The following is a 19,886-nucleotide window of genomic DNA, read 5'->3' as shown; positions in this document are numbered from 1 at the left end:
CAGAGGTCTTCTATGGGAAAAATATCCTTCAGAACCTTTTTTTTTCTTTTTTCTTGCTTATTTAAATTAAGCTTTACCCAGCAAGTTTGGCAGCACCTAATTTGGTCCCGCTTGACCTCTGCAGCCTTGATTGGCAGTTGGTTGTTGGGCTTGAAGATGTGCCTTGGAGGTGGGACCGCCAGAACAAATACCCTAGGACAGCTCGGGTCCCGGAGGACCCAGGCAGAGCATGCAATTAACAGAGATCTTCACATGGAAAGTTAATTAGCTACTAAATAGCATTTAGCACAGTTTACGAGATGGGAAATGCATGTTTGAAAAGCAAATGGAGATCAATGGAAGAGGTTTCCACAAGGAGCCTGGACAATGGGGCTATGCCTTTCCCCCTGACGCACCCAGAGTCCACCAGGGCATGGTGGGCACCAGGGTGAAGGGAAGGCATCTGCTCTAGCACATGAGACGGACTCTCTTGTCCCCAGGATTTATCCCCAGCAACAGTGAGGCCGTGGCGTGCCGTGGCATGCTGGGATCACTAGAGACACCCCCTAAGCACCTCTGGCCTTGGAGTGGTATCCAGCTGCCCTATTAAAAAAAAAAAATGGTTATAGATGTCTTCACGCCTGTCATCCTAGCTACGCAGGAGACTGAGATCTGAGGATGAGGTCCAAAGCCAGCCTAGGCAGGAAAGCTCACGAGACTTTTCAATTAACAACAAAAAACTGGAAGTGGCGCTGTGGCTTACATGGTAGGATGCTAACCTTGAGTTCAAAAATTCAGGGTCAGCGCCTAGGCCTAGAGTTCAAACCCCATGACTGGAAAAAAAAAAAAAAAAGTCCTCAGTGGTGGCATTTAGCTCCACCACATAGCCCCTTCCTTGGCCCACAGAGTCTGACAGAAAACAATGTCTGGTGCCTTAAACCTAATGAAGAGAGGCTGGGCATGGTCAGGCAGGCCCGCAAATGCCGCTGCTTGGGAAGTGGAGGTGGGTGGCTTGTAGTCTAGGCTAGCCTGGATAAAAGCAAGAGACCCTGTATGAAAAATTAAAAGGGAGGATACGGTATGACTGGAGTGGTAGAGGCCCCGAGTTCAAACCTCGGCATGAGGTATGTGGGGGGGAGACATTTGAAGTCTGTAGATGCTCATAGTCTATAATGAAGATTAAAACAAACACTGCTGGGAACTGCATCCCTTCCCCGTGACGCTGTTGGGACCAAGGCCCTGTGCACGTGGGCGGGAAACCCCGCTGTCATAGGTGCCGTTTTATTTTTTATGGTACTGAGGAATGAGCTCAGAGTCTGGAGCTTGAGTCACACTCCTAGCCCTTCTTTGCATTGGTTGTTTTTAAGCTAGACTCTCGCTTTATGCCCAGGCCAGCCTCTGCCTGTGCTTTCCCACGTGGCTGCACGTGACTAGCAGGTGCACGTTACTGAGCAGCCATTGGTTGAGATGGAGTCTCGAGTAGCTAGGATTGCAGGCATGCAGCACACAGGCCTGAAGCAGGACAATTGGCTTCTACCCTTCAGGAGGTAACTTGCTAATACAATAGGTTAACCATCATGTTCTGAGCTGGGTGCTGGTGACTCGCGCCTATAATCCAAGCTGTGCAGGAGGCTGAGATCTGAGAGTCATGGTTTGAAGCCAACCTAAGACAACAAAGTCTGTGAGACTCTTGCCTCCAGTTAACCACTAAAAAGCCAGAAGTGGAGCTGTAGCTCACCATACAGGGTGTCAGCCTTGGGTGAAAAAACTAAGGGACAGCACCCAAGCCCTGATTTCAGGTCCCAGGAATGGCACACAAAACACAAAAATGAGCTGGGCTCATGCATGTCATCCTAGCTACTCAGGAGGCTGAAATCTGAGGATCGCGGTTCAAAGCCAGCCCAAGCAGGAACATCCATGAGACTCTAATCTCCAATTAACCACCAGAAAACCAGAAGTGGTGCTGTGGCTGAAGTGGTAGAGCACTAGCCTTGAGCTGAAGAGCTCAGGGACAGCACCCAGGCCCAGAATTAAAGCCCCACGACTGACGGGGAGGAGGGGGGAGAGAGGTGGGGGGGGAGAAACTTGTGGTCTTTGCATATCTTCGTAACTGACAAGTCTGGATGTTTGTTGACTTGCTGTCCCCCTTTGGGAAGTTGTATTCAAAGCCTCCCCAGTGTCATCCTGGGATAGCATTCAGAGAAACAGCAGGCTGGCGGCCCGTAGCCAGCCCTCCCTGAGGCCAGCATCCTGGCAGGAGACGAGCCTTTTTGCCCTGAGAACCAGTGGTGCTTGGTTCTAAATGTTCTGAGCCAACCTGGGACCAGCCAAACCGCCGGTCCATCTGAAACCAGGCCCAGGGGACAGAGAGATGAGGGCAGGTTCAGGGAGCAAAGCAGGAAGGTGTGTGGGTCCCTCCCCCCCACAGGGAGGGGTTCCAGCCGGGGCTCGGCCACGTTTCCGGGGGCAGAGCTGAATGAACGCCATGTGTGGCCGATGCTGCCTGGGATGCCAGCGGCTCCTAGAACTGCAGCGTGGAGCCCGGAGCGGTGAGAGGGCAGCCCCCCCCTCCCCACTCCCTCAGGAGCGTGTGACCTTGTTGGTCAAGGTCATATTGCTGACCTTCATCCTGGTGCTCGCGTGCAGCTTCAGTCAGCCCTGGGTCACGCTGGCCTTCTAGCCAGCTTGGTGCAGGCTTGGTGGTCCCAGTCCCTCGGCCCTAGAAGAGGAAGAGCCAGCCAGGCCCCCTGCCTGTGACATCAGTCCTGGACTAGGTGAAGAGAGGAGGGGACTGGGGAGGGAGGTCATCCCAAAGCCTAGACTCAGAACCTGCGAAGTTCTGCCTCCAGATGCTCTTCTTGCCAGGGAGTGTCCCCACTGATTCCCACTGGGAAACAAATACCCTGGGCCTGAGGATACTCACGGCCCTGGAGAATTTGCTGGTGCTCTTTTTTTATTTCTTTATTATTTTGGTGGTACCATGCAGCTTGCTTGCACGGATGGTGCTCTATCACTTGGGCTATGCCTCCAGCCTGATTTTTTTGCTGGTTAATTTTGGAGATGGAGTCTTGTCGATTTTTCTGCCCTGCCGGGCCTTGAACCACGACCACCCAGATTTCAACCTCCCGAGTAGCTAGGATTACAAGCCTGAGCCTTTGGCGCCTGGCACCTGTGTGCTGTTTTTTCTGGAACAGACCTCGGCTACCCAGCCCACAGCAGAGCATCCCAAACTCCCACTGTGACTGTCCTCTGATGGCTTGGTCACCCCGGGGCGGAAGGTTCCGGCCCATCAGGCAGAATTCACTGACCCGCCATGATGGCCAAGAGAGCCTGTGTTTGGCTGCAGCCTGGCCGTGGAGCGGGGAGAGAGTGGGAGAATTTGGGCTGAATGCCTGAAAAAGAGTTCATGAAATTTAATCAGATGCCTGCAGGGAACACCTAAATTTAGTCAAATTATTACTAGTATTCCTTCCGTCTCTCAGTTGCCTAGGGGGACGTCACGGGAAGTCGGGAAGCCGCCAGGCCGGGTGCCGATTGTTCCATTTCTGTGGCTCCGTGGGCCCCTTGCTCCCCGTGAGCTGTGGGACCACCGTCAGGAGCTGGAGGCGAGGGGAGCCGCGCGCACCCTCGCGGGCAGGGCAGTTCAGGGGCTGCCCGTACTGGCCGTAACTCCCCATGGAGGCTGCCCCGCTCCTGACTCCCAGCTCCCCTCCGCGCTCTCGGGAAGTCCCGGGTGGGCAGCCCTCGCGGCGGCGGTGAAGGAGGCCGGGGTGAGACCTGGCTGATGGCCCGGCCGCTTCCTCCCGATGGCTGTGAGCTTAGGTAGCCATGGCGCTCGAGCTCACAGACACAGGGTGGGGCACTGGCACGGCCAGCTGGGTTGGAACAGTAGCGTCCTCCCCCTCTCCGGCCCTCCTTGGCCTGCCCTGTCTGCCTGGCCCCTGAATCTGTGGTCTCATTGTAAGGGGGGCATCCCCAGGCTGTGGGTCCGGGGCGTGGTTCGCCAGGGTTCTCTGCCCAGTTCCGGGCTCTGGCCGGGGGGTGGCTCCCTCTGCCTGTCATTTCTCTACGCCAGGCTCTAGATGTGCTCCCTAACGCCGGCCCCACGCACGGACATGCCACGCACAGCCAGGACAGGCACCCTTGTTCAGCACTCGCCCGCTGTTCCCACGCTCCGCGGCTGCAGCATCCGGGGAGGCACGTGTAGCGGCACCTCCCTCCCCTTTCAAGCGCAGGGAGCCGTGGGGTGCTCTCCGTCCTCAGCAGTGGGGCCAGGGTGCTGGCGGGCCAGCCAGAGCTCAGCCCGATGCAGGAGCCCCGGCAGTGGTCTCCAGGCCGCACGGGCTATTAATTATTTTGCTTTATTTATTAGATGTACCCAGCGCCCCTGAGCCTCCAAACACATTTGCAAGTGCCTGAAGGGAAAAGGGAAAAACAAATGATTGCTGCCATCCAGGTCTCCAGCCCAGAACGAGCAATGCCGGGTAACAGTGTTAGGCGGAGACTCCAGCCAGCGTCTACGGCCCCATGAGCCCGGACATGAGACACGTGCACGCCACAGCGGTGAGGTGCTGTTGAGGAGCGGTCTTCTTCGTTCTCCCCAGAAATTGGGGAGGTCACTTGATGTGACAAGGAAAAATTAAAATGGAGACAGTGCCTGAGGGACTGGCACATTCTGTCCTCCGGCCTCCCTGGGTGCTTTGAGCCCCTCCCTCTCCCCCCCTCCCCTGACTGGCAAAGGGAAGGAGAGAGGCCCGGCCTGGTTATCTTTTCCTAAATTGTGTTGGTAATAAACCTGAACGATGTGCCCTTCCTCCCTGTAATTTATACCTTTCATAATTAGCCCGGTGCATGCTCACGTGGTGTCGAATTAATCACCCGAGCAGGGACCGATGCCCTGCCGGCCCCACGGCTCAGCTCCCAGGAGCGTGCCGCCTGGCTGAGGAGCCGTGATTTATCCCCCATCCGCCTCTCTTTTTCCGCCTTGTGGTTGCAGCCGCCCTGCCCAGCACCGCCTGGGCCGATGCTGCCCTCCCCCCCGCTGGACCTCGGCAGGTTCTAGGGCAGGAGCGCCGTTTGTGGGAGAATGCTATCTCAGCCTATGGCACGGGTCCCCGTGGGCTGCACGGTGTACGAGCCCCAGCCTGGCAGCAGTCGGGGTGTCGTGGGGGGCTGGTGCTCTGACCTGCCACCCTGCGGGCGGCATGGATCATCCGCCCGGCATGGCTCGCTGAGCTCTGAGGTCAGCAGAAGCCTGGTGCTCCAGCCTGGTGGCGGGATTGACCTTGCGCTGTCGTGTGGCACGCGTGCTGTGCGTGAGCGTCTGATGTTAATTAGAGCAGACAGTGCTCAGTTTTGCTTGGAACAGTGAGCTTTGCATGCGCTTCAGACAGCCATCACCCGAGGGGGCTGAGCCCACCACGGCATCAGCCTCCCTCAGACCTGTGGCCCAGGCACTGACCCTTCTCCCCATCCTCAGCCGGGGTACAGGCCCCCCAGTGGGTGGCAGAGGTGCTGAGAAGGGGGCTCAGGGCCTGGGGTGAGATGTCTCCTTTCCCTCGGGGTCAGAGGTGAGGGTGCAGCTACCGCGTCCCACCCGGCCCTTCCCACCCCTTCTCCTGAATGTAGAATTTGGAGCGTGGGAATCCTCCCTTAGGATTGGGGGTGGAGCCTAGAGTATGTAAATGACAGGATTGGGGTGGGGCCTAGTGTGTCTCTATGACAGGATTAGGGTGAGGCCTAGTGTTTCTACTGGTCAGGATTTGGGGTGGTGCTTAGTGCTTGCACTTCTACGTCTGGGTCGGAAAGGGGCAGGGAGGAGAGAGGACTTCAGGAAGCTCTGAAACATGTTGCCAGAGCTCTCTGGCAGGGAAGAAGGGAAGTGGCCCAGGGCAAGGTGGAACATTCTAGAGGTGGAGAGTGAATTCATGAGCAGCACAACTGCCCCAGCATTGCAGACTATACGCGAAACAAAAGCTGGGCTTGGGTATCAGGTTTGATTCTTCTCGGATCCCCGTCGCCATAGCAACCAAGCCTTACCCAGGGTCTCACCTGGGCCCGTTACTGGGGAGAGTGTGGGGCCCGGAGGATGTGTGCGCCACGCCCTCCATCTGCTGTGTGGGCCGTGCCGCAGGGGCGGTAGGGAGACCCCTCCTTCCTCAGTGTTCCTCTTTTGTTGTCGTCCGGCGTGGGGCTTGAACTCTGGACCTGTGTTTTTTTGCTCAAGGCGAGCGCTCTACCACTTTAAGCCATAGCTCCACTTCCAGTTTTCTGGTGGCTCATTGGCGATGAGTTCTCAAGGCCTTTCCTGCCTAGGGTGGCCTCAAACTGCAATCCTCAGATCTCAGCCTCCTGAGTGGCTAGGATTGCAGGTCCCTGGCCCCTTGGTGTTCCTTTGGGCTCTGACCTCAGGGACTGACCCTGAGGGTAGGTCCCCAATCTGGAAATCCCCCTTCCCCCGCCCCTGCTCAGTTATAAGGATGCTGTTGGGTTTAGAACCTAGAGGGGTTTTGGGGGGGGTCAGATCCGACTAGCTCCCTGACCTGGTCCTCCCAGAGTGCTCCTGGTCCGGTGTGGGCCTTTCTTGGTCAGGAAGGGTGTGGGTGTAGCTGATGGGCCACGCGTGTCCCAGAACCAAACCCTCACTGGCACCGCACTGCTGTGAGCCGCCTCTTCCTTTTCTCTAACCAGCTTTTCTTCCACATTTCCATCTGTTCCAATACTAGAAAGCCCCCCAGGAGACAGTGCCCCATGCTGGGAGGGCCAGGGGACAAAGACAAGCGACCTGTGCCCGGCGGACAGCGGAACAGAGAGGGTGCCGGGCCCCACGGGGCCCGCAAGGTGGGCTTGGCCACAGGCGTGGGGGCCTTGTGTGCACCCGGGGGCATCGCACCACTCTCTGTTGGCCTCTGATCTCCTTCTCACTCCCGGCCTTGCCCAGACTTATCGTGAGGAAGGCCAGCCCTCGCATGGAGCCCGACTTGCAGAGGTAGAGCTCAGACACAGCCCCTTCCTGGGGCCTGGTCCTCTGCCCCGGGGGGCAGGATGCTGGGGGTGCTGCTGGACATGGCTTCTGACAGGTTTGGGGTGGCTGGGGTGGGCTTATATCCAGAGCACCCGGTTACAGGGATCCCCTCCGGGTGCCCAGCCACCCTACACCCTACGCCCCGTCGCCGTTCCCTGAGCCTTTGATACTAAGGGCTGGGGTTTCCGAGAACATCCCAGCTGCCCAGGTCCCACTCTTTGATGCAACTTTTTTGTCTCGTCCCTCAGGGACTCATCATAAGGGCTTAAAGACCACCTGGACACTGGATTTAAAGCAGGTTCCAGGAGACCCTGCAGCCAGCTGGGCCCGGGGTGGGCTCAGGACTAGGCTGAGACTGGTGTGTGTGTGTGTGTGTGTGTGTGTGTGTGTGTGTGTGTGTGTGTGTGTGTGTGTGTGTGTGTGTGTGTGTGTGTGTGTGTGTGTGTGTGTTGGCCAGAGCTGGGCTGCCAGGGGGCGGGGGGAGGGGGGCAGGCTCACAATGCAGGTCAGCTACAGGAAATTGTGTCTGTTTTGCTCTCCTGAATCTCACATGCCAGCTTTCCTGACACTGAGCTAACCAGAGGAGAAGAAATAGAACTTGCTGTCTGAAAACCCAGAGCCCCGCCCAAGGGCGAGGAAGATTGTCCGGGAGGGCGGGAAGCGGCAGGTTGCTGCTGTTTCTTCTTGCAGGGCTTGGGATGTGGCACCGACTTGTCCACAAAGACTGCTTCCTCCCACCGAGATGCAGCCCAACCACAGAACCCTTGCCTAGCAAGAGCAATGTCCTGGATTTGATCCCCAGGCCAGAAAAGAAAAGACAAAATAAAAAAGTACAGTTCAAAACCAAACCAAACACAGATGGTCTCTGGCAGGGGCCTTCTGCACAGTGAGGGGCTCTGCGGTAGTTACCCCCCCCCCCCCCCGCGTGGGGCCGTCCGCCCACCCACCCCGGGAAAAACGGGAAATCAGGCTGGACTAGGAGGTGGGCCCAGAGACAGCCAGGAAACCACGGCTGGGGAAGCTGGTGGCCGCCCCCTCCTCCTCTTCACCAATGCCTCCTCATCCTCCCGGTAAACCCCAGCCACTCCTGAGGGTGGTGGGCGTGGCTAGAGTTCTGCCCCGCCCACCTGTCCACCAGCGTGGCCCTGGCAGCCGTCCCACACCCCAGGCCAACCAGTACTGCTGCTGCTCTGGCTGGGGTGTCCCGCACCATCAGCCAGGGAGAGGGAGGAAACCAAGGAGCTCAAAAGCATACACCTAGTTTATGTCGTCCATGGGGCCTGAACTCTGGGCCTGGGCGCTGTCCCTCAGCTCTTCAGCTCAAGGCTGACGCCTACCACTTGAGCCACAGCACCACTTCTGGCTTTTTTCATTTTGCTTATGTGGTGCTGAGGAATCGAACCCAGGGCCTCAGGCATGCAAGGCAAGTGCTCTACCACTGAGCCACCTTCCCAGCCCCACACCTGATTTTTAAATTGTAATAAAATGTGCATTTATTGCTACTCAGGAAGCGGAGATCTGAGAATCTAATTCAAAGCCAGGCAAGCAGGAAAATGTGTGACTTTTATCTCTACTTCACCACCAAAAAACTGTAAGTGAAGGTGTGGCTCAAGTGGTAGAGCACCCACTTGTGCAAAAAAGCTAAGCAAAGGTGCAAGGCCCCGTGTTCAAGTCCCAGTACCTACCGACATGAGCGTGCGTGCACTCGCATGCACATACATAAGCGATTTCAGTGTGTGCCTGGTTGGATCTGACGGTCCAAGGTGGCCTGCTGCATGTGAAAACAGCTTCCGTGAGCGTAAACCTAAGCCCAGGTCCTCCCCCACCTGCTGACGAGACTCCTCGGGGTGCGCAGAGCAGGGCTGCTCATGCTGAGTCTGCACATGCCAATATCTTGTGAAATGTTAGCCACAAAAAATGGATTTGTTTCTGGTAAATTTTAAGCAGCCAAAAGGGCACAGGGAGTGAACGTGATTTCTGTATGGGGCGATTCCATTCCCACAAGTCCAGCCCAAGAGTAAACTGCCTGCTCTTGTGTGGTGACATTTTTACAGCAGGACAAATGGGATTACTGCTACCTCCTACACGCCCTCCGACCTCTCGCTGCGATCCTGGGGGCTTTGTCCGCTCTCCCCACCCTCTCTGCTTCCCAGGGAAGACCCTGGGAACCTCCTCTCCAGGGGGACGGCTGGTCTGACTGGCTTCTCTCCCTTTTTTCCTTGTTGTGGCTGACTAATATTCCACTGTCCGGATAGGCCGCATTTTGTCTTTCTGTGTCAGCTAAGCATTTGTATCATTTCCTGCTTGAGCTGCTTTTGAGCAAGGCTGCTGTGGGATTCATGTACGGGCTCCCATGTGGCCTGTGTCCAGTGTTCTTGGGTTTGTACCTCCTCACATGATGGCAGCTGTGTGTAGTTTGGGGGAAGTCCATGAGACTCTTTTCCTGAGTGGTTGTTACTCCTTCATTTGTTTTCCCACCAGCAAATCTGGAGGTCACTGTTGCTCCCGTGGCCACAGTTCCTCCTCCTCTCCATCTTCCCTGCCCAGGCCAGCGCGGCGTGCAGGGCAGCCCCTCCGCCCGCCATCTTTCCAGGGCTTTTTGTCCATCTGTCCGTCTTTGCTGATTGGACCCTGTGGCCATTTTTTTTTTTTGGGTCCAGTTGTGGGGCCTGAACTCTGGGCCTGGGCGCTGTCCCTCAGCTCTTCAGCTCAAGGCTAGCGCTCTACCACTTGAGCCACAGCGCCACTTCCGGCTTTTTGCTTATGCGGTGCTGAGGAATCGAACCCAGGGCCTCATGCATGCAAGGCAAGCACTCTACCACTGGGCCACCTTCCCAGCCCCCCTGTGGCCATTTTTTAACTGGGGTACTTAGCATCTTGCTCTTGCCTTGTTGGTGCTTTGAAAGGTTCAATCTAGATCTCGGTCCCGTGTCTGATACGGGACTCTAGATGCCTTCTGTCTTCTTGTGGTGTCCTGTGAGGTTTTTAGTTCTTATGAGGTCAGATTTATCTTATTTTCATTACCTGGGCACCTTTTTTTTTTTTGTACCAGTACTGGGGCTTGAATTCAGGGCCTGGGCCCACCTTTCGCTTCTTCACTCAAAGCCGGGCTCTACCCCTTGAGCCACAGCTCTACTTCCAGCTTTTTGATAGCTGAATTGAAAATATGAATCATATGGACTCCTACCTGGGGCTGGCTTTGAACCTCCACCTTCCGATCTCAGCCTCCTGAGTAAGTAGTTAGGATTATAGGAGTGAGCCAGTGCCAGCCTGAAGCTGTGGTTTTGAAGGGGTAACAGTGTTTAAAACGAATGTGCTTGTTACCTTACTTATGGAACTGTCACCCTGTTCATCACCTTTACAATAAAGATATTGAAAACAAGAAACTATGGGGGGGTTGGTAAATATTTTTATTGTTATTATAAAGAGGGGTTATAGTTAGATAAGTCAGGTAAAGAGTAGATTTCTTTTTTTGTGCAGTGTCTCCCCTTCCCATCCCTACCCACAGTTTACACAGTCATTTGCCACATAGTGTATGTTGAATAGCATGATTGCTTTTGCTCACCCTCCTTCCCTCCCTTTGTGCATATCCTCATCTCCCCTAAAAAGAAAAAAATTAAAAAACAAACACCGCTGGGCGCCGGTGGCTCACACCTGTCATCCTAGCTACTCAGGAGGCTGAGATCTGAGGATCTCGGTTCAAAGCCAGCTTGGGCAGGAAAGTCTGTGAGACTTATCTCCAGTAAACCACTTGAAAACCGGAAGTGGCTCAAGCGGTAGAGCGCTAGCCTTGACCTGAAGAGTTGAGGGATAGTGCCCAAGCCCAGAGTTCAGGCCCCACGACCGGAAAAACAAAAACAAAAAACACCATCAACAAGAACAGTTAACAGCAGGAAAAAAAAAACTTAAGGGGGAGCTCAGAAATGGAGGGACAAAGGGTGAACGAATGCAGCAGTGGTTCTCACTAGACACGGTGGAAAGTGAACCGTACAACGAGTTGTAGGGACGAGGGAAAAGCTGGGAGAGAGCGAGGGGAGGGTGGCAGTGAACTCTTTCCCTGACTTCTGTCACTGTAACCTCTCTCTCTCTCACCCTTATAGTAACAATTTAAGAAAAATTAAAACAAACGTTTCCATTTCCTGGAATTTGTTTGGCTAAATAGTACTTTAACTGCTCGGAGAAGTTACAGGTTTGGGTCCCTCCCCTCAGCGAGGAACCCTGTGAGTGTCTGGAGTCCTGTATCGGTCATCACATCCAGTCGTATTTTAGATCTACCTTCCACATGTGAGAGAAAAATGTGTGCCCTTTGTCTGAGTTTGGCTTACTTCACTTACCATGTTCTAGGTCCATCCATTTCCCTGCAGATGACATAATGTTATTCTTTGTAATGGATGAGTGAAATTCCACTGAAACTGTTTCTTTTTTTTCTTTTTTTTATTTTTTATTTTTATTTTTTGTGAACACACTGTACAGGGGTTACAATTACATGGGCAGGTTAATGCGTACATTTCTTAGCAAGCATTGCAGCCTCCTCCTTTGTTTACCCTTCACATCCCTTCCCAGCCTCCCCCCCACCCCCCCACCCAATCCTCCCCGATTTCCCCCCACTCCCCCCGAAACTGTTTCTTAAGCTGAGTGTTTTCTAGTCCTCTCTATAGGATGCTTTCACATAATAGCAACCTGGTGTTACTGCTGAACAAACGACACTTTTAATGTATCATGTGTGATCATTTATGAACAAACCAGATTATCTGCAACGTAAATACTTTTCCCTCCATCCTAGAGCTTGTGTTCAGGGCCTGGCACTGTCCCTGAGCTGCTTTGAGCTCAAGGCGAGCACTCTACCACTTGAGTCACAGCGCCACTTCCAGTTTCTAGTGGTTTATTGGAAATAAGAGTCTCATGGACTTTCCTGCCTGGGCTGGCTTTGAACTGCGATCCTCAGCTCTCAGCCTCCTGAGTAGCTAGGATTACAGGCGTGAGCCCCGGCACCGGCAACACAAATACTCCTAAAACCAAAACTGCTTCACATATCTATGTAGAAAGATCGTTAAAAAAAAAATCCATTTCAGTTTTTCCTGAAGTCTCCCCCTTCCAAAAAAAAAACCATATAGCTCCCAAGTTCCCAGACGCTTTGCATTTTAATTCCAGGTGTGAGTATTAAATGTGTGTGTGTGCACACGTGCGTGCACTGTGCGTGGCAGCCCCTGCCCCTGGGGGGAGCAGATGAGATGGTAGATACGGTGGAGGCCACCTGCTAGGATCTGCCCACCTGACCAGGGGTGGAGGCCTCCACCAGCCTTGCTCCACTTTGAACCCACAGCCCCCAGCGTGCACGGAGCCCTGACTTAATGAATCAATTACTTATCGCAAATGATTTCCCCCAAGGAGCCAGAGAGGCTGTTCCCAGCCTTGTGCCTGGGGGCGGGTAGCTGGGCAGGTGTCTGGCCCTTTTCTCCCGGGGCTCTTTGCTGGTTTGGAATCAAACATTTAGGGGACCAACAGGGGCCTTCTGCCTGAACCCCGGCCTCCGCGAGGCTCTGTCTGGTGTTCGGCAAGCGCGGTGGCCTCCTGGCGTGGCGGGATGGGGCATGCTGGGAAGGGGGTTCAGGCCTTAAAGGATGGCACCGGTACACCGGGGGTGGCAGGAGCGGAGAGCGGAAAGGCGGTGGGAGGAGAGTGCGGCCCTCACCCTGTTTGTGAACGTCGAGGCCAGGCCTGAGCAGGCTCGGGCCCAGGGCCGTGTGCCAGTGCGGCTCAGGCTCCGCACATCCTCCGTGGTGTGTTCACCGACCTTGTGGCCAAGAGCTCAGGTGCCGGTCAGTGGGAGGGCCCAGCGTGGCTCACATTCTTAACTGGGTGGGGAAGGAAAGTGTGCCACACACCAGCTGGCATGTTCTAGAAGCTTCCTCTCCAAGGAAGGGCTGAGCGGGAGGGGTTGGCTGTGCTGGCAGCAGGGCTGCGTGGTCTCATGTTTGGGAGTCTGATGCCCCAGGCTCCAGAAGAGCAGCGAGTGAGCGGAAAGGGGTGTACAGGGGCCCCGAGCCGACGCTCATATCCGCTGATGATATTTTAGCGTTAGCTGGATGCTAGAGCTCAAGGGCCTAGATCTAACCTGAGATGTGGCTGAATCCATGTAAGAAAGTGTTTTGCAATTAGGAATGTATTCATGGAGTGGGGTGTGTGTGTGTGTGTGTGTGTGTGTGTGTGTGTGTGTGTGTGTGTGTGTGTGTGTGTGTGTGTGTGTGTGTGTGTGTGTGTGTGTGTGTGTGTGTGTGTGTGTGTGTGGTGTGTGTGTGTGTGTGTGTGTGTGTTGCTATTAACTCTTGAACTCAGAGCCTTGGGCTGCATTGGCAGGCGCTCTAGCTTGTGGATTTTTTTTTTTTTTTTTGGGTCAGGTTGTGAGGCCTGAACTCTGGGCCTGGGCGCTGTCCCTCAGCTCTTCAGCTCAAGGCTAGCGCTCTACCACTTGAGCCACAGCGCCACTTCCAGCTTTTTTCTGTTTGCTTATGTGGTGCTGAGGAATCGAACCCAGGGCCTCATGCATGCAAGGCAAGCGCTCTACCACTGAGCCACCTTCCCAGCCCGCTTGTGGATTTTTAAAAAGAGAATAACTGCCCTGCAGATCCAGGCTGTAAAATGTGCTTTGAGAGCCTGGGCCACAAAACAGCTTCTAATATCCGCCTCGGAGCTGGGCGGCCAGGCCAGGTTACTTAACCTCTACGGGCCTCGGTTTCACCTTCTGTGCAGGGGGGAGGTAAATCCAATATTCACCTAATAGGATTATTGTCAGAATTAGATGCAGCTCAGACACTGGAGAAGTGGGGAGCCATGTGTGTATTTGAATAAATATTTGCTGTTGTGGTTGTGTGTGTGTGTGTGTGCACGCGCATGCGTGCTGGGACTGGGGCTTGAACTCAAGGCCTCAAGTTCTCATTTGAGTGGCTGCTCACAGCCGGTCCCAGCCCAGCTTGTTTGATGGTTTATTGGTGGTGGAGTTCCACAGACTTTTCTGCCCGGGATGGCCTCAAACTGTAATCCTTTGGATCTCAGCTTCCTGAGAATTATAGGTGTGAGCCCCCGAATCCTGGCTAGTGACTGTTGTTAATCATCGTGCTAGTAATCCAAATGTTTCCTTACCCAAACCGGTGATTTCCAGAGATACAGAGAACCGGTCTAAGCCCATACCATGTGAAACTCTGGCACAGCAGGTCACACGCACGCGCACACACGCGCTGAGCACCAGCCTTGCGCTGAGTGCTGTGCACTTACCCCTTCCCGCAGAGCCTGGTCACTATCTTTGTTTTGTGAATGAGGATACAGGGGCACTGAGAGGCTTAGGAACCTGCCCAAGGGCACACAGCAAAGTCTGGCACTGCGGCCCACATGACCCAGCCTGCCACCGGCCCTGTGGAAGCAGGGTGCCGTCTGATCGTGAGAATGCTTTTCCATCCAGGCCAAAGTGTCACTCCGCGTGTGACTGGTGGCCAGATTTGCCCGCTCACCCGTTCATTCACTCCCAGGCTTCTGGAGGTTGGGGCCCCTGGCTGGCACGTTCATTGGCGTCTGAGCGGGCATGGGGTGGCAGGGCCGGGGAGGGGGTGCGGGTCCCCGAGCGCGGCCTCACGCACCTGTCTCTCAGCTCCCCCTCCAGCTCGGATGTCCAGCTGAGGTTCACAGACAGCAGCTGCCTCCTGCAGACCGCACGCTGGGACGAGCCGCAGCGGGGCTGCGCCCTGGAGCAGATCTGCGGCGTGTTCCGCGTGGACCTGGGCCACATGCGCTCCCTGCGCCTCTTCTTCAGGTAAGGACCCGAAGCTGGCTGCCCCAGAGAGGACCACGGCCACGAGCACTCGGAGAGGACCACAGCCACGAGCACTCGGAATCCGGCTTCCGGGACCGGGGGCGTGGCTCGGGTGATCCAGTACCAGGCCCTGGGTTCAAATTCCCAGCACTGGAGAAAGAAAACCAGGAACCGGAATCCGGCGTTGGGGAGGAGGGCACAGCCGAGTGCGACACAGCAGCACGTGCACGGCTGTTCCCTGGCACGGTGGGCCCCGGTCAGCCCGGGGGCGGACGAGCCCAGGGAGTTCCCTCATCTGCCCAGTGGCCGAGCGCCAAGGCGGGCAGAGCGGCGGGTGGGTGGCCCCCAGCCAGTTTCATTCTCTTACACAAGGTGTGGCCTGCAGGCCCGGTGGGATGCAGTGCCACCACCCCCCTCCAGCCCCTCCAGCCCAGGCACACGGTCCAGCCCCAGGGGTGAGGCCAGGCAGGCTGCACGGGAGAAGGCTGTGTGATTCTCCCCTCCCTGCCACAGCCCCCGCCCACCCCAGCCCTGCGTCCTGCCCGAGGCCTCGGGACGCTAAACCCCGCCTCTGTACTCACTGACCTTCTCGCTCCCCAAAACACCCGGCAGCGACGACGCCTGCACCAGCGGCCAGCTGGTGGTTGCCAGCCGGGAGAGCCAGTACAAGATCCTCCACTTCCACCACGGCGGCCTGGACAAGCTCTGCGAGGTGCTGCAGCGGTGGAAGTTCTGCACGGAGACGCACCTCAGAGAGCAGGTACCCGGCCCCCTCCCGCGCCCTGAGATGCACCCCAGAGAGCAGGTACACAGCCTCCTGAACCCCAAGATGAACCGGAGAGCAGGTACATAGCCCCCCGCACCCTGAAGTGCATCTCAGCAGCTACGCAGCACCACCACCCTCTGCCCCCGAGACACACCTCAGAGAGCAGGTATGCAGCCCTCCGAACCCAGAGCCCTGGCCCAGGCAGCACCCACCAATGACCCTCCCCACACACCCTGACCCTCCCCACACACCATGACCCTCCCCACACACCCTGACCCTCCCCACACACCATGACCCTCCCCACACACCATGACCCTCCCCACACACCCTGACCCTCCCCACACACCATGACCCTCCCCACACACCCTGACCCTCCCCACACACCCTGACCCTCCCCACACATGGCTGACTTGCCTGTATCTCCCCCTTAGCCCTGGACACCGGTCTGTGGCGTCCAGACTGGCAGGCCGTGGGTTGCACGACCCACAGTGGCCCTGTGTCTGTGACCCACGGTGCCTGTGACCTGCGATGGCTGTGAGCCGTGGTGTCTGTCTGGGGGCTGTGACCTGCGATGGCTGTGAGCCGTGGTGTCTGTCTGTGGACTGTCACCCGCGGTGTCTGGGCTGTGTCCGTGGGCTGTGTCTGTGGACTGTCACCCGCGGTGTCTGGGCTGTGTCCGTGGGCTGTGTCTGTGGACTGTCACCCGCGGTGTCTGCGTCCATGGGCTGTGTCCGTGGGCTGTGTCTGTGGACTGTCACCCGCGGTGTCTGGGCTGTGTCTGTGGGCTGTGTCTGTGGACTGTCACCCATGGTGTCTGGGCTGTGTCCGTGGGCTGTGTCTGTGGACTGTCACCCACGGTGTCTGTGTTCGTGGGCTGTGTCCGTGGGTGTTGGTCTGGTGGCGTCGGCGCTCTCTGGGTGTGAGCCGTGCGCCGTCCGTACTGAAGGAAAATCATGTTTTGACAAGGCATCCTGCCATATTTTGCTCAATTGACACACCAATGTAATAAGAGCTTTTTAATTACCTGTTTGAGATGCGGTGTGTGCTTATTAGGAGTGGGGCTGACTTTGGGGCGCCGCCCGGCCCTGCAGCCTCCCGCTGCTCACCTTATTACAGTAGTGGGGCGTCTTCTGCCCGCGCCCAGCAACCTTTGATTTTTGAATTAAATGTCAGCTGCGGCTGCCCTGGGTCGGTGACTGCGCAGGCAGATGCAGGGCCGGCCCCGCCCCCGCGGCAGCCACCCCTTTGTATGTGGCCAATCACATGTAATTTACTGCCGGCCCTCCCGGCACAGGGAACTTAGGCCATAAGGGGCATTAATTCCGTTTTCGTGGCTGGGGTCAGGGAAGGGGGGCTGGCGTTGGGAGGGGCCGCTTTGCAGCAGAGGAAGCCCATTTTAGGATGAAGGTATTTTCCTTTTCATTGCATCTAATTACACTTGCCATTTGGGGGGGCTGTGCTGCCCCTCCTCTGGTGGGGGGGGGCTTGCTTTTAATCCCTGGGAACCTCCTCCTAGTGGCTTCAGGAGCCAGCCCTGTTTCCTTCCGGCCCAGCAGGTCTCTGAGGAGAAGACGTGTATGCTCTTCTCCATCCGGAGGCCCAAGCTGCCGTCCTCCGAGGCGCACCCCGAGGAGAGCCTCTACCAGAGGCTGGACGCGCCCGCCTGGCTGCACCACCTGAACGCGCTGGGCCAGGTGGAGGAGGAGTACAAGCTGCGCAAGGTGAGGGGGTCCGCGTGGTGGTCTCCCGGGGAGGGTCGGCGGCCTCCCAGCCTCCCCAGGGCCGTCTCCTCCGGAGGCCTCGGTGGCGCGGGGCGGGGAGGGGGGGGGCGGGGGGACCCGCGTGTGAAGTTCCCTGCATTTGTACCGATGAAGCAATCAAGGCTGCGATGTTGAAAAGACAACCCCGAGCGAGCGAGCGGGTTTCGGGGGACCCCATGTCAGCCTGCCCAGGCCGGGGTCTGCGGCATTGAAATCAATGCTGCCTTTCCAAACCCGGGGATTAGGCGGTGACGGGAGAAGGACAGGTTAATCGCGCGCCGCCCGGGGGGGCTTTGACATTGAAATGAGCCGGTTTGTGTCCTGTGTGGGAATGGGGGCCCGGCTTCCCCCTGGTAAACATGTGCAAATTGCCGGGGGTCTGGATCCCACCCCGCACCGGAGCACACGGCCCGGGGGGAGTCTGGGGTTCTTTGAGGGGGTCCTGCTCCACCTGCCCCCCCCACGAGCCATCTCCCGCAGGCCATTTTCTTCGGTGGCGTGGACGTGAGCATCCGGGGCCAGGTCTGGCCCTTCCTGCTGCGCTATTACAGCCCCGAGTCCACGGCGGAGGAGAGGGAGGCCCTGCGGGCACAGAAGCGGAAGGAATACGGGGAGATCCAGCAGAAGAGGTGCCCGCCCCCCCCTACGAGCCCCACCGAGCCGTGGCGGAGGTCGAGCGCCCCTGGAGGGCAGTAATGTGACCCCTGACCCATGGTTTCTTTTTCAAAATGGCTCTCTGGGGAGAGTGAGGGGGTGAACCCCACACGGGGGGGGGGGAGCCCTCAGCACACAGATCAAGGCCTGGGGTAAGGAGAGGGGCCTCTGGAAAGGGGGCCTGGGGTGAGGAGAGGGGGCGCTGCACCTTTTTGCCCCTCCAGGGGGCTGGGCCGGAGGCAGGCCTCGCTGCCCACCGGCTCTCCTCTCTGAGGGCTGGGCCCGGCTGCCTGTGTACACAGCCCCTGCCCGCTCCCCCCAGCAAACGAGCCCCTTCCTGGGGCAGCGTGGGCACCCCCACATCGTGTCTGCTCTCGCCTCCTGCCCTGAGGGCTGCTGCTGACCTCCAGGCGGTGACCCCCCTCCCCCCAGGCTCTCATGACCCCCCCCCCAGGCTCTCCATGACCCCCTCAGGCTCTCCATGACCCCCTCAGGCTCTCCATGACACCCTCCATGACTCCCCCCAGGCTCTCCATGACGCCCTCCATGACTCCACCCCCCCGCTCTCCATGACTCCCCCCCCCCCGGCTCTCCATGACCCCCCAGGCTCTCCATGACTCCCCCCCCAGTCTCTCCATGACTCCCCCAGGCTCTCCATGACTCCCCCCCAGGCTCTCCATGACCCCCCCCAGGCTCTCCATGACTCCCCCAGGCTCTCCATGACTCCCCCCCCAGGCTCTCCATGACTCTCCCCAGGCTCTCCATGACGCCCTCCATGACTCCACCCCCCGCTCTCCATGACTTCCCCCCCCCCCGCTCTCCATGACCCCCCAGGCTCTCCATGACGCCCTCCATGACTCCACCCCCTGCTCTCCATGACTCCCCCCCCAGGCTCTCCATGACCCCCCAGGCTCTCCATGACTCCCCCCCAGGCTCTCCATGACTCCCCCAGGCTCTCCATGACTCCCCCCCCAGGCTCTCAATGACTCCCCCCCAGGCTCTCCATGACTCCCCCAGGCTCTCCATGACTCCCCCAGGCTCTCCATGACTCCCCCAGGCTCTCCATGACTCCCCCAGGCTCTCCATGACTCCCCCAGGCTCTCCATGACTCCCCCCCCAGGCTCTCCATGACTCCCCCCCCCCCGCTCTCCATGACTCCCCCCCCCGGCTCTCCATGACTCCCCCCCCCAGGCTCTCCATGACTCCCCCAGGCTCTCCATGACTCCCCCAGGCTCTCCATGACTCCCCCCCCAGGCTCTCCATGACTCCCCCCCCCGCTCTCCATGACTCCCCCCCCCGGCTCTCCATGACTCCCCCCCCCAGGCTCTCCATGACTCCCCCAGGCTCTCCATGACTCCCCCCCCAGGCTCTCCATGACTCCCCCCCCCCGCTCTTCATGACTCCCCCCCCAGGCTCTCCATGACTCCCCCCCCCAGGCTCTCCATGACTCCCCCCGGCTCTCCATGACTCCCCCCCCAGGCTCTCCATGACTCCCCCAGGCTCTCCATGACTCCCCCAGGCTCTCTATGACTCCCCCCCCCCAGGCTCTCCATGACTCCCCCAGGCTCTCCATGACTCCCCCAGGCTCTCCATGACTCCCCCCCCAGGCTCTCCATGACTCCCCCAGGCTCTCCATGACTCCCCCCCCAGGCTCTCCATGACTCCCCCCCCCAGGCTCTCCATGACTCCCCCCCGCAGGCTCTCCATGACTCCCCCCCCAGGCTCTCCATGACTCCCCCCCCCCCGCTCTCCATGACTCCCCCCCCCCCGGCTCTCCATGACTCCCCCCCCAGGCTCTCCATGACTCCCCCCCCCCCGCTCTCCATGACTCCCCCCCCCGGCTCTCCATGACTCCCCCCCCCAGGCTCTCCATGACTCCCCCAGGCTCTCCATGACTCC

The 19,886-nt window shown here is 57.9% G+C and overlaps 1 protein-coding gene across 3 annotated transcripts in view; it reads left to right on the top strand.

The window, feature by feature from the left end:
• The window catches only part of Tbc1d16 (TBC1 domain family member 16), a 68,975-nt gene that overhangs the window by 38,192 nt on the left and 10,897 nt on the right, over positions 1–19,886 (top strand). For all 3 annotated transcript variants that reach the window (XM_070031585.1, XM_070031584.1, XM_070031586.1), the window contains exons 4-7: positions 14,646–14,807; positions 15,420–15,567; positions 17,130–17,294; positions 17,814–17,962. In XM_070031585.1, the coding sequence (XP_069887686.1) occupies positions 14,646–14,807; positions 15,420–15,567; positions 17,130–17,294; positions 17,814–17,962 (624 nt within the window). The remainder of the gene's footprint in view (positions 1–14,645; positions 14,808–15,419; positions 15,568–17,129; positions 17,295–17,813; positions 17,963–19,886) is intronic.

The sequence above is a fragment of the Dipodomys merriami genome, unplaced genomic scaffold (genome assembly GCF_024711535.1).
Source record: "Dipodomys merriami isolate MVZ:Mamm:240054 unplaced genomic scaffold, mDipMer1.0.p SCAF_202, whole genome shotgun sequence".
Taxonomy (NCBI): domain Eukaryota; kingdom Metazoa; phylum Chordata; class Mammalia; order Rodentia; family Heteromyidae; genus Dipodomys; species Dipodomys merriami.
This window is presented reverse-complemented; position numbering and strand designations above follow the sequence as displayed.